The sequence below is a fragment of the Copidosoma floridanum genome, unplaced genomic scaffold (assembly GCF_036245765.1).
Source record: "Copidosoma floridanum isolate Cflo_tuat_1 unplaced genomic scaffold, Cflo_Japanese_pri ptg000020l, whole genome shotgun sequence".
NCBI classification, from domain to species: Eukaryota; Metazoa; Arthropoda; class Insecta; order Hymenoptera; family Encyrtidae; genus Copidosoma; species Copidosoma floridanum.
This window is the reverse complement of record NW_028321897.1, coordinates 6,915,269-6,930,378: the sequence shown is the minus strand read 5'-3', so window position 1 is coordinate 6,930,378 and position 15,110 is coordinate 6,915,269. Positions and strand designations below refer to the sequence as shown.

At 42.2% G+C, this 15,110-nt stretch overlaps 1 protein-coding gene across 6 annotated transcripts in view; it reads left to right on the top strand.

Annotated features, from left to right (window-relative positions):
* The window catches only part of Rdl (Resistant to dieldrin), a 133,444-nt gene that overhangs the window by 51,726 nt on the left and 66,608 nt on the right, over window positions 1-15,110 (top strand). For 5 of the 6 annotated variants that reach the window (XM_089594082.1, XM_089594081.1, XM_089594079.1 and 2 more), the window contains exons 2-3: window positions 1,170-1,267; window positions 7,790-7,857. In XM_089594082.1, coding sequence (XP_089450208.1) covers window positions 1,170-1,267; window positions 7,790-7,857 — 166 coding nt within the window. The remainder of the gene's footprint in view (window positions 1-1,169; window positions 1,268-7,789; window positions 7,858-15,110) is intronic. The other variant, XM_089594078.1, reaches the window with a different exon arrangement.

Here is a 15,110-nt window from a genome sequence, read left to right as displayed (position 1 = left end):
GGTAGGAGGAAGAGAATTTTGGACCCCCCTTGAGCCAAGTTGTACTCATTCACCAACCGATGGTGTAATAACTGCAAGTGTTGTATTAGTCTCTTTCGCCATTTTCCATACACCCCTTAGAGAACTCCGGATGATTTGTGAAATCAATTCACCGACTACTATTCCACGAGTGCTAAACACGTAGTAGATCATAAATAGCCCAATGGCACGTATACGTGCTGTACAGGTGAAGAGTCTCCTAAAACGGATAGGAAAACGCTGCGATAAAAAGCTAAACCGTCGATGTCGACGTCGGTTCGAAGAGTGAAAAGTAAATCAACTAACGTATACGCGTGCATAATCCAAGCCCGTGACTTCCAAGAGCTTCGAGCGCAAGCTCTAAAAACTCCCCTTCCTCTGCCATAAAACTCTAAATTAATCACTCGCCAAAGAGCTCGGCTGAGGATGCTCCCCCACCCCCTCTCAACTCCCCAAGAAGCTCCTCCATCCCTCAACCCAGATAGCGCGGCTTTTAAAAACCCGCCGGAGCGGCGCGATCGAGTTGCGCGACGCATTAATCGACTAATACACTTTTTGCCCGTCCCGACGGAAACTTGAAATATCACCGCGCACTCGCTGATTTTCTCCCCCGTACTCGTATCGAGCAATTTACAAACGAGCGGCAGCCATACAGGCGTGTATATTCATCAAATCATCGAATCGCCGTATTTTCCAACGATCAGGAGTGGGATTCGGTTGCAAACGAGTAGTGCACTTTTGCGAGCAATTATCGCCCGCACTTCCGCTTCGCCGATCAACTAAAGCTATTAAACCCTCCCCGGGAGTTTTACGCAAAACCAGCACCCTCGTTCCCTACTTCGTCCACGTCCTTATTTTGCTCCCAAGTTACGCCGAAGCTTTCGACGCTGCTTCCTTCCCTCGCTTGCTCCTGCTTTTTAACGCTGCGTACAGCGACTTAATTAACTTAGCGGTTATTTACGATACGCGCATCTCTGCGCCTGAGTTACGGAAAGTGGAGCCGCGCGGGGCCGAAGCGCATCAGAAGCGAGGGAAAATGCGCACGTGCCACTTGTGTGTTATCACGGGGAGGTGGTTGTTTAAGAAATAAGTATTTTTGGTTGTGTTCGTCAGTGACTTTTTATCAAAAATGTTTCTTCTCTCTGTTTCAGGGACAAGGGTGGCAGTATGTTCGGCGACGTGAACATCTCGGCGATCCTGGACTCCTTTTCGGTTAGCTATGATAAAAGAGTAAGGCCGAACTACGGAGGTGAGTACCATGAAGCTCGTCCTTGATCCTAGAGCCATGAAAAAAAAAAAAATAGAAAAAAAAATAACTCTCTGTCGATCACGCGCTCGTGTCATCCCGGTACTATGTGTTTTTTCTTTCACTCACGTTTTCGCGAGAGCCTATGTATTTACCGCACAAACAAACACACTTAAAGTAATAATCAACAAACGCCATTTTAATTTTTTTTTTTTTTTTTTCTTGAATACAAATATACATATGCATTTGTATGTACATACACAACACGAGCACGAACAACAACAACAAAAAATGCGACGTTGGTGGGGTGTTGTGAACGAAATAGAAGCACGCACGGCGTTATTGCCCTGAGCAAACAGGACGACAATCTGGCCTTTTATTAATTGGACAAAACGAGACGGCCCTTGGGCTGCCAATTGGTTTGGTAGCGTCCGAAAATCCATTCACCTGCAGATGTGCGGATTCGAAAAAAAAAATACTCGGTTGCCTTCATCAATTGAATCAAATCGCCCGTGAAAGGGTATCAAGTGCAGTTGAAATTTCACTCCTCGGCGGCTCGTCGCGCCGGAAAAGTGAGCTTAATTATTCCATTAAAAACGAGCTTCCACTGTCCGCGAAGAATCGTAACTAGAGTACTCGCTCGCGCCGAACCATCAAGAGCACACAATCATCATCATCATCAACTCGATGGTGGGCGCGTTATATTTCTCGCCTTTTTCGCGCTGCACGGTCTGTTCGTTTGCATTACGGGAATTATGCGTCCGGATGATAATTGCGAACGCACTTTGCTACCTGTATGAATATACATAAGGTATATGTATATGAGGTCGCATTTGCATGGGGCATATGTATGTTAATGGACGCGTGCACACGCGGGGCAGTGGAATGATTTTCGGAAGGGGACTGAGCTAGTCTGCCTAAATTTTGTGTTGTCAAAATTGCGGAGAGCGTCGATCGCTCCTTGAAACGGTGATATTTACGGTTCCAAGTATTGGCGCCAGGCCCCGCCAAACTCGATAAAATGGAAAGATATACATACATATATATATTTTTTTTTCTTTCAAACACGTGTAAACAACACAGTTGATTTCAAAGCTCATCCACTTGATATGTGTAGCTTCATCACTTCGCCTCTGTGAATAATTGTACGAATAACGCACGAAAAGGAAAAAGAAACACAAAATGTATATTGATCTGAAAACAAATAGAGAAGCGAGGAAAAAGAAAAACAGTGTTAATGCTGAATGTTTTTAGACCAAAAAATGCGTGTCTTTCTCACTCTTAGCCTTTCAATATGCAGGTAACCAGATTACGATTCTCATAACTATATTATTTTTATTTATTATACTCACGTAGATATTTATGCTATCGTTTTTTTTTGGTTTTTCTTCTCCCCTCCAATTTTTCATTTCAACTGAGATTTCGACGAAACATACGATAAATAGAGTAGTGCATTTTAAAAGTACAAGTTAAAAGCTGCGCTTTCACCTCTTTCGTCGTTTTGTGTACGTTGTAAAGCTGCCTGAACGAAAATTCTACGCTGCATTTTTGCTCGACATTTCCATTGGGAAACCTAAAAAACAAACCCTACGCGAAAAACAGGCACGAAAGAGGGAGAGCAAAGCGATAATCCACACGCACATCATCATCATCATCATAATCGTCATCATCGACAGTGTACGGCTTTGGCTGTACTTTCAAACTCGCGACAGGATACAACACACTCACGTATACATGCATACTCGCACAGCAACGTCAAAAGCTGCATTGTCGCAAAGCCATGCCAATGAGCACGTTGACGAGCAACACTATTAATCAGAGGCTCCACGAGGAACTTCCGCGGGCCTCCCTCCGATTGTCATTGAAATCGGGTGGTTGGCTTTTGTTGCCTGCAGAGCGCGCATTAGGCACCACTCTGTCTGCCTGTGCGTGCAAGATACGACGCGCAGTAGAAGGAAAATTTATGGGTCTTCGCTGGAATCGTGACTCGGATTTCCAAGCTGGCTGCTGCGTCGGGATTAATGACTCGCCCTATGGGTTTTTAAGTGCGGCCGCTCCGACACTTTAGCGTCCTAATTTTTTAAAAGTACTCGGGGTACACCGCTCAAACGCACGAAGCAGCCATTCACCCGAAAAATAAATCCAGTTACAGCTCCGATCCCCCCCCCCCTTGCCCTCGCCCGGACCCGATAAAGTACGGCATACGCGTCAGTAGTAAGAGTCAGCCTCTAGTCAGCCGGGAGTTCCCATGCGCGCGTACATAAAGAGCGGAAGCCCAAATCCCCCCCCCCTGCCGCGTTCCCTTCCTCGCTCAGGGACCAGCTGAGACAGTGACTCCGGCGCAGCCACCACTACTGGCGCGGCGGTAGCAGTATCAAGCAGGGCGGGGCCGGGCGAAAAGCGCCGGATCGATGCTGGGACGCCCCGTTGCCATGGGTTACCGTTAACGGCATCCCCGGTCTCTGTCCCCCCCCTCTCTCTCTCTCTCACCCCCCGGCCGGCGTTTGCTCGCGTGTGGTAGATGCTGATGGCAAGAGGGGGGCTTTGACTCTTTCCTAATGAAAAGATATTGAAAAATGTGGGGATCTGCGAGTACAGCTTGAGAGACTTATGTGCGTGATCCGATGGACGGGAGCACTTCTTCACTCAGGGCGCAACTTCTTCGCTTCATTTGGCGCGTGAAAAAGACTCGTTGACCCATTAGATGCGAGGCAATAACCGGTGCGGCACTTTGGACCACGCATATCGTAGTGTGTAAATCTTTGCGTATCCGGATATGAGATCGCATACGAGGCCGCGTAGCACGGAAATCCCGGATAGTAATAACGCTGGCATTCGAAGCACGCGGCTCTGCATATATGGGTGCATGTATTGCAGTCGAGACTAGACGCGTGTATGTCTTTTTGCGCACTTACGTGGTGGCTCTCTGTCTTTGCTCGTCTTCGAGTGTCTACGTTCCTTGAATTTCTCACAGCATAAATTGAGTTTGTCAAACGAGTACAATTTATACGAGTAAGGAATAAAACAATCTTAGTTACCAAGACGCTCCTCTTAGTGCAAGAGAGAAAGAGAGAGAGAGAGAGTCACCAAGTATAGATGGATTCGGTCCAAGTTCTCGCTCGTGCAGTGTGTAAAAGCCGCTCGATCGGAGCCAGGACCTCCCATCGTATATATACAGCATCTGCCCACGCAGTAGAGCAGTAGTGTAGTTACAGCCCTTAGGTCGATCGATAGAGAAAGTTCCCTTCGGAAAGGCAGGCCTACCACGATATCCGGGAGTGGAGCCCGGGAGGGGATCTCCTAGCCGACAAAGAAAATTTTTGGCAGAGTGCGAGAGAGAGAGAGAGAGAGAGAGGACAGGCCTGCCTGGGAAAATTCGGGGATTGTTTGCGCGCGCGCGTGCGTAAGTGTGAGCGTGAAAGTTGGGTGTTGTTTCTTTGGACGGAGGAGGAGGAGGGCACGTGGCGTTTGACTACGTGGGACATTTTACGCTATGACCTTTTTGTGATTCGGGCTGCTTGTATGCGATGAATCACGCCGGGTATGTATGATGGCTGAGAACTTGTTAATGCTGCTGTGACATTAATATTTCATAAGGTGGTTTAGTCGTGAAAATTCAAACAATCGAAAAAATATTTGTTCAATTTTTTTTTTTTTTTTCAGTAACTGAAATACAACCAATATTTAATTAAACATATCCTTTCAAACAAATTTAATTTGAAAAATATTTAATCAAACAACGCTTTAAACCTTTTAAAATTTAAAACAGTACCGAGAAATGCTGTACAAAATTTAAATGGTCAACAGAATTTTAACAAAAAAAAAATAATAAATAAGCGTTTATTTCTTAAAAAACTTTCGCCAATGTTCGTTGGAAATTTTTTTTTGCTCTAACGTTTAATCTGCCAAATTTTAATTTTAACTTTTTTTTGATACTACGAATCTTAATGAAATAGTTTTGATCATCACGTAGCGTAGCATCTCAAGGATAATTATAAAATGAAAATAATATAATCAACAACTCAGTATTACTCAATGAAACCAGTGACGTCTGACCAAATCGCGACTTACTCTACTTGATATGAGTGAAACTAGGTTCATGCTCATTTCGCACGGTACTGTACGAAAGATATTTAAGAAAATCAATTCTTTCGATGGACAAGTACTTAACATTCAGTTCATTAAATTTCAAATTTTTCCCAATTATGATATTATCGAATTGTTAATAAAAACATCTTTTATCCTCACTAAGCGTTACATCCCTGTAAAAGTTAAAAAATTCAAAATGTTACAACTAAAAATTCAGTAATACACTATGGAATCGGTGATGTCTGACCAATTCACTACCTAATCTACTTGATATGAGAGAAACTTGGTTCGTGCTACTTTCACACGGTACTGTACGAATGATATTTAAAAAATCAATTCTTTCGATGGACGCGTAACGTTTAGTTCATTAAATTTCGAGTTTTCTTAATTTAAAATACCATTCAATGGTTAATAAAACACTTTATACCCTTACTAAGCGACGGAATCAGTAATGTCTGACCAAATCACGACCTACTCTACTTGATATGAGTAAAATTTGTTTTACACTACTTTCGCCTGGTTCTATAAAAAAAACAAAATAAGAAAATCGTACTTAGAAAAAAAAAATTCCCCTTGATGGACGTAACGTTAATAAAATAAATTTTAATTTATTCCTACAGTTCATACTGTTCAATACTTTTAACTCTCACTAAGCGTCGCATCCATGAGAAAGTTGAAAAAGTAAACTTTTAATGATGAAAAACTACTTATAACAGGATTGAATCACAGATGCCTGACAAAATCGCGATCTACACCACTTAAATTCATTGACACAGTCCGCGATTTACCACAACGAGGGTCTAATTATGCGCTTCCATACTGGATCGAGTTTGAGATTTACTGTCATCCAATCTGCACGTGAGCATATATCGGAGAAATATTTGTTAAATTTTAGTCAAACTTTAGTACACGTGCGATGGTCAATCTCGAACTTGTTCTCGTACATCGATGCATTCAATGAGACCACAGTACAAGAAAAAAATTGGTTACTTCAAGGCATTGGTGCTTCTGAAGGTTGTATGCAAAAAATAAAACAAAATCAATTCAACACTCGACTGAACAAAACAAAAATATTCCACCTGCTTAACTAACGGCGCATCGCAAAGGGTCATCTGCCCATAAATCCCTATCAAATCACGCATCGCTCAAAAAAAAAAAAAAAAAAAAAAAAAAAAAAACCAAGAGCTAGCAACGCGTCACCCGTCATCATCGCCCGAGATAAAAAATGAGAGCGCAAAAGCCCGTCTCACGTTGTTTTACGAGCCACCTCCTCCTCCTCGTAAAAAAGAACAGCGCGCGAATCTTTCCGAGCGTCGCTGCTACCACGTACACATAAAGATTAATAAACTCGCGCCCTGCGATACGTACGTACACGCGCGCTGCAGATCTTTTTCCCGGAAAATGTACACGGCCGCACAGCGAGGAAATGGCTCACCACGATATACGATCAGTCCCTCGCGCCCCGGGTGTGTATACGTAGGGGATACGGAGGCTTTTCGAGAAACAAGAAATAGCGATAGATCGTAAGAGGAGATACGTGTATGCAGAAGGGGGGGAGGGAGTGTCGCTGGAGGGAGGTCGAGGAATCTCGTTGTTTATGGCTCAAGTTTGTTGTAGCAGCAGCCTCGAGCTCTTCCCCCTCCCACCATCCCCGTTTTAATACGCATCCATACACAGCTGGACCCTCCATTGCTCTACTACACTGGGCCACATTTTTTCCACCCCCTAGCACCAACAACTCTCGGTTGATGCTCTCCTTCGCCGAAAACAAACGGTTATCAAGATGATTGTTTAAACAAACGTTGCCCACGACTGAGTAGTTGGAAACGGTGCAGAGAAGCGTCACCGAAAATTGCGATCCTCTCGCCTCCTCGGACAATGGGAAAGTCAAAGGTGTTCGTAGCCTACGGGTATGGCTCTATAAGCCGCTCTAAATGCGGTTTCTCGACCCATCCTCTTTCCGGCGTACACGTCGGATACTTTTGCTGCCCGGAATTTCCAACCGTTTGTGCGTTTCTACGGGGAAACTACGCTGTATTTCGAGGAAAAAGAAATTTGGAAGGAAAGAGAGGAGGTAGGAAAATGTTTATCCACGGAAAAAATGTTGGAGGGTTGGCGTTTATCCAGCTTGAGTGAGTACTTGCGAGTGCGGGAAAGATTGTTGTCTTTCGAATTAGTTGGCATGGCTTTGCGGCGTAAAGACGCATCGAGACAACACCGAATTATTTCTTTTGACCACATGACTCGCACACCCATTGAATGACGAACCTATCGCCAGCTTCATCACATGAATCACACTGTCGTACACGAATAAAAAAAAGAGTAAACAATTTATACTTGAAAAAAAAGTAAATAAATAAAAAAATAAAAGAAAAATAGAAAAGTAAAAATCGACCGGAATGGTTGACTCAGTGAACTTAAAACCTCAAATTTCAGGTCCTCCCGTCGAGGTGGGCGTCACCATGTACGTCTTGAGTATCAGCTCGCTATCAGAAGTCAAAATGGTACTATTATTTAGGTCTTACGCAGTTATTCCTCTCAAATCAACATTATTATTATTACTATTATTACTATAACTATTGATACTATCATAATATATATATTTTTTCGATTGTCCCGATTATTGATGTAAAAAAAAATTTAGTAACAATTTAATTGACAGTGTTTATGATGTTTCCCTATTTTACAAACAGTGCACTTTTTCCATGTGAAGAGAGTCATTTGTTTGTTACCCAAATAGTTATAGTTTGTTTACGCAACTTAGTTAGTGCTGAAAATAATTGAAATCCCCTAAGGATGTCAATTTTTTTCTACAATATAGTTGTTATTATATTGCATAGTTGAATGGAATAGCAAATATTTTAATTGATTCCTTTGTGGTTATAAACAAAAAAAAAAAAAAAGAAAATACACAAAGCCCCTATAATTATTTCGATATTTTTAGTTATGTAAATTTATGGTTCCAAAAATTTTCAAACAACTAAGGTAATAGAGAAGTATTGTACATCTTATTCTCATATAGCTGATGGTCGACTTTCCTTACCTACACATGATACGTATCGTGTGGTGCGATGAGCAGATAATGCTGGGTATACCTTTATGAAAAAGACCGTCAGAAAGTCTTGTAGCAATCAATCCCCACAAGATACACCCAAACACTTCAAACCACAAAACGACTCTTTCTTCTTACCTTTTAATTAGAGAAAAATTTTTTTTTTTTTTTTTCTATCTTTTGTTCCTTTTTCTCCTCTGTATCAACACCCGCACGAATTTCTTTAATGTTGTAGTAGGTACAGCACTTTGAGCTCAAAAGATGACGTTGATAACTTAGATATTAAATTTTGTCAATTACATAAAATCCTTATCATCGAACAAACAAATTATAAACCATAAATTTTGTATTTTTTTTTAATACTTATCAAAATGAAGTTCTTCTAATAACACAATTCGCCATTTATGCTGGGATTCAGAAAAAAAAACAGTCGCTATTCTCTACAAAAAATTCCGTCAAGCACTTTATTAAATTTGTAACAGTAAAATGAAAATTTTCCAAAAAAAAAGGCCGCAAAATTTTCGAGAAGTATTCTATGCTAAAATGTTGATGAAAAACGTACTGTTTGTAGCAAAATCAAATATTTCATCACTGCACACGTACCAGCCAAAATTGACTTTGGAAAAAAAAGTTGAAATGAATCCATGAAAAACCAATGGAAACGAAAAATTCAGCACACGCACACAAGTACGCGCGCAGTCATAATAATAAAGTTATTACCCCCGCCCAAGCGGCGGTTTCACATCTCGTTACGAAGCAATTTTTCACAATACCAGCAGCAGCTCGGGCTTCCGGTGGCTGGCAATAAATCGCCGAATTAAATCCTCCCTTTAAAACACACGCCCGAGAAAGCAGACCAGGGAGAAAGAGAGCTCGCTCCGTTTCCTTGATTTTTCCCGAGCAATCAATCAGGCCTTGCGTTACACAAAAAAATGAAGAAAAAAGCGGAGACCTGACGAGCTAAAACGAAAAAAAGACAGTCGATCAAACGTGTAAAAAAAAAAAGAAAAAAAAAAGAAAAAAAAAAAAGAAAAGTCAGAGTAGAAGTAATGGAATGGTGTACACAATGAAGAAACGACCCGAGAGAAAAGACCGTTTCCCGTTAATTACTGGCCAGCAGAAAATCCTTGAAACTGTCGGAAGAGAAAATTCGTCCCCCCCGTGGAGACGACGGCGTGTGGTCGCACGGAAGACACCAACAACGAGCCACACGGAATTGGAATCGGACCGTGTAGTTATACCACTCGTTTGATGGAAAAACTCTGGTGTGCGTCAGCTGACAGTGACGTTACACGTGTCAGATTCAGTTGGCAGAGAATGCCCCTTTGCCCCTTCCAACGGATGTAATTTTTCGAAATTTAATCAAGTAAAAATTCACGAGTGCAAACACAAGGGGTCCTTTTTTTCCATTTTCAGTACCTGCTGAATAAACGAATAGACTGCTCCGTTAATTATGCCGAATTACTTTTTCATACGGTCTCAAAATTCGCTCGTTTTGCGAAAAACTCTGTTAATCATCGCGCCTTTTCAAATTACGTTTATTAAATTCGTGGTTCCCGTATTCCCGGCAATTTTTCATTCGATATTAAATTTTCACGTTTTCCCGCAAAATTATACGGCGCTACCCAACCCAAACGACCACAAATACTCTTGAAATAATTACACTAACAATTTCCTCGAATGTACCGTCGCAAGGAAATAAATTTCTAATGGTATGGTATTAAAATACACGTTGCAACAGTAATTGTAATGACAAACAACAATGTAAGGATTTAGCTCACCCAACCGCTTCATGACTAGTTGTATTTTTTTCACGCATGTATTACATTATTTCACAACGAAAAAAAAAAAAAAAAAAAAAATCCATATTCGGTAACGTTCCATAACCCGCGATTGAATGACTCTGTTTGGCTTTCATGCGGCTTGAGCAATTTGATTTCGCTACAAATCAGTGATATGTACGTTCATACGCGCGTACAGTTTGCCCGTACCTTTACCAATGGGAACTAACGTCAAGCGTAATTAGTAAGGAACAAAAGCCGGCAGAGCCGCGTGATAATAACCAATACGCGGTATGTACATCAATATGAAACTAACGACACAGCAAATCGCTCTTGTATACACAAACACGCGACAACTATGATTCTCTCGTACACACCTTCGCGTTGTCAGGGGTATATGCACCTATTATAACGTGCACTTTGGTTGCCAAAGCATTCAACTTTTAACTACTCCGACTGTTTTGTTCGTCATCCACGGTGCAGGCATTAACGTTGAATATACCATAAAATTATTTATTAATGATAGTTAAGGGTGGTGTTTCAGACTTGTATTACCTCAAAAACTAAAAGCGACATCTCCCACCCATGACGCGTGTCATCAAACTTGAAAAAAAAAGTTATCCTGCACGTCCTTACGAATTCTATTTTCCACATGACCCCTTGACGATCCCATCCGACTCTTGGCTCTCACTTGTTTAATTTTACATTCCCATCCTTCCGGTACCCTTCATAAATCATACCCTTGCCCACGTGTCACCAGTGCAAACGCCGTTTTCAGCGTGCACCATACACACAATCCTGACAAAAGCCATTGCGTGTGTAAATACAAGGGTCGTAAAGGAAAAAAATAAACCAACCCAAGCACAAACCTTCACACACGACGCACACACTCTCCTCTCGTTGATATTCCAACTTGACCATAGCTGTTAGCCATCCCGACATCAATTTTGTGTTGCTTAGTGATCGTATAAATACAACGACAACACGTTTATTAATGTTTTTTTTGCCATAACCAGTGTATATATCGTATGTATATATAGTTGGTATCTGCGCACTAGTGTGTGCCGTGTTTTCGAGTTTTCCCAGGGTAGCTGTATGGTACCGTAGCGCATGGCACGACGAAATAATTGAAGCGTCAATGATGGCGCTGGCTTTAATTATTTCGCCGTGTTATTAGCACAAGCCTAATTTGATTGTACGTAATAAGTTCGATAATGCACTCTTCGCGTGGATTTTTTTATCGATTGTATGTGTGGTTTGTGACGAGAGTTGGTGTCTTCCAAGTGAAAAATTACTGCGTTTTCGAAATGCCCTGCCAGAGCACTGTATTAATTTATTGAGGGTAGTCGCGCGAGGGGGTGACATATTATTAGCATCCCGCGAAAGGTGCTCGTGTGTTACCGTCACATTTCGTTTTTCGGTTTGCAATGGAAAAAAAACAAAACGTATTCCGTACATACGAGAAACGTCATAAATTTTTCAACAAATGGCCGTACACTCTGTTCTCATTATCATGTACTCCCGGTTGGTGTAACAGTGCATTTGTCGGATATCAATTTTGTTGCGAATTACCAGCGACAATGTTACAAATGGCACATTAATATTTCACTACTCGGGTGAAAAAGTACCCAGTAATGACATATTGTACGACAAATTAAAAAAAAGGTTCTCGGTTTTTTTCCGCGCGCGCTATCCTTATCATTACGACACGCGTGTCAAGGTAACGCGCCCCAACCCGAGTAGCAGTGAAGAAAATTTTTGTATCGCGTATACGTACCATTCGCGCGCATTAATTTTAATATCGCTCAAGGGAGGCTTGTTACTCGCGAAGTCAGGACGAAACTTGTTGGAGCCGTCACGCGTTTTCACGAGCTTAACTTTTGTTTTCTCCCGCGACGTGTATCATGGGCACAAGAGCGCGAAACCCGGAGCTCATTTCTCTCGCGGAGTGGGGTGTCTTACCAGCTAATCGATGACAAGCAATTTGCGAAAAAATCTCTCGTGATATTTTCTGTTAGCTCGTCATTGCAACCCGGTCCTTCGACATGAGCAATAAATACCCCAAACACCGTGAGTTTGATTCAGATGCACCTGTTGGAGAGTGACGGCTCGAAAGAAAAATCCCATAGACACATTTTTTTGCTCCTAATCGTTTCGCTTTTCCCGTGGACTGCGACGTTTCAATCACCCACTCCGCTCGAGGACGCGCTCGCATACAACGACACACGCAAGACTATCGTCGATTTCGCGTACACGACGACCGTGAAGGTGTTGGTGATCATTCCAGCCTCGTCATCGCGTCCGACGTTTCTAGCGCACGGCAGTCGGTGCATCTAGGGGGGAAAGAAAGGGATAGAGTACACCACTTTACTCGGGAAAATCACCGAGTTTATTTCCCTTTTCCGTGTATTTATAGACACCGATACGTTCGTTTGGTGAACGCAAGGTGCGCGCACTGGCTGCTCTCGTCTCTTATACAGTCGTGCGCCCCATACTGTTTTCGTTTGAATACACTTATTAGTCCATCACACGTACCTGTGCCCTGTTGCATCGAATATTTATATGTTTTACCCGTACACGAGATATTTGTTTGAGATATTTACAGGTGAATATGTACCCATTAGATGTATTACACCGATATAGCTGTCGAAGCTTGCCATCACTGATAACTTTTTTTTTTTTTTTTTTTTTTTTTCATTCCATTCCATTTCACGCACCGCGCGCAGGGGAACTGATAACAGCTTTGATACTCTGATGTTTCAGAGTAGATTTCGCTTGTCACTATGTTCACATCTGAATAAATTGACGGGCACACGCTAAACTCAACGAGATGAGATGTAATCAATGCTGTTGAATCCTGATTTATAACTTGCGGAGAGTATCCAAAATCCTCTTTTATTTCGTAGCTACTGAGAATGAGTCGTTTATCGGTGGAAAGGATTCACGAATTAGGGCAAACATCAAAGGTATACGCGGTGTGTGTGTATATACACTGCAAAGCTGCGTATAACGAACATAAATACGTGGGCTTTTCGAAAAGGTTCCCTTTTCTTCACTTTTCACAAACAACCTCGTTCGACAATTTGGTGTTTTTTTTGTTTTGTTTTTTCATCCCCCTCCATCATTTGAACCTATACGTGCTCATCCCGAGCTTTAAAAATACTCACGAGTGTAGACTAAAAAATTCACGTTTTCGCTGGAAGCGTCCGTCAAAGAGATGGGCGTGCAAAATTCCAAATTCGTATACTTTGGTATACGTGCGTGTGCTGGAAAAATCAACCAACAAGAAAACGAAATGATAGAAAATGCCCAGCAACGGAAATCTGGACACAATCTGGCCCCGAGAGCGTGGGATGTACTTTATTTTCGTTCTTGCTAATCTTCTCTTCGAAGCTTGGCCAAGACGAGAGTCCCGTTGATTTGGTTCCGTGCAGGGTGCGAGAGACCCCCATACTTTTTACCCCTCCCTCTTAACACCTACTCACTCTTGTTACATCTCTGCGTAACACGTAAATGTACTTTTCAAATGTAAAACACGATTTTTTCACTCACATGAACATTGCACAATGCACATAGGTACGGTAAAAACAATATACTTACACCCAACGAAGAAAGGCACTTCTCAGTCGATTTGGCTCTATCGCGTTGCTGTTTACTACTGCAATGAAAGGAAAAAAAAAAAAACTGATACAATGCGATGTCTATGTATACCTATACCGTGGGTAGGCAATTCGCGTTCGCTCGCTCGTGCGTGCCTGGCCCAAGGGTTCACGTGCACGAGGCTCGTGGCCGAAGAAACGAGTCGAGAGAGCACCCATACCCCTTGAAACTGTTTCCTTGTACTTTATGATACTTTGGCAGGGAATACAATATTTAGAGACACCATTACATGTATACCTATTCTTGTGAATTTCGCTCAAAGTGGACGCACGCGCGAGAGTGAACGCACTTGCGCAGTCACGCACATGGTCTTTTCACATTACGTAATAAGTATAGCGGAGTCCAGAGCTCACGTCTTGGCTCAACGGCGAGAAAGAGAGAGAGAAAAAAAAATCACGAAACGAGAGTGGCGTTGCAGAAATGATCACATGTATATTATATACCACGCGCATAAAAGGAGATGATCACCGCTCTGATCCAAGACAACAGCACCCAAGGAGCTTTGGTTTTGTTTTTGATGATTTCAGGTCCACCGGTCGAGGTCGGGGTCACCATGTACGTCCTTAGCATCAGTTCCGTGTCCGAAGTCATGATGGTACAGTGCCCTACAAAGTATATTCATAAGTTTCACGAGTAAAAAATCGTATGCCTGTGTGTGCGCTCAATACTTTTTTTTTCTCTCTGTATTGTACGTGTGCGTTTATTTATATATATACGTCATTTCGTTGGCACTCATGTATATTGTTTGTTTAATTTTGTTTCGAGTATATATAATATCCATTCATTGTAACCCTATTTTGTATTTTATTTTTTGGTCCTTTTTCGTCGTATTGTGACTTGGCATATTTATCATCCCATAAGTGTCGCGACAACGACATGCTGCTCTCGCGCTCTACATCACCCACTGGAAGCAGATTTCAATACTTTACCTACGCTCTGATATTATTCCTCCACCTTTGCCTTCCTACCTGTGGAAAAAAAAAAAAAAATCCATCCAGGTCAATGGAGAAGCGCCGCTGGCATCAATAATTTTCCTTTATCCGCCTCTTGAAGAAAAACTAAACTGAGGTACAAAGTGCCATCGGATTTTTTCGCCATTTTCTGTTTCACGGAAAGATGGATCCCGAATGGTTGATCCTCGCTTAATTTACGACCTCCGGAATCATAAACAGGACCCGCGCATCCTCGCGGGCTCACGACGATTGATGCCAGCGTCACCCCATATACTCCTTTCATGCCTGCTTTGACGTCACCCCAACGTGAT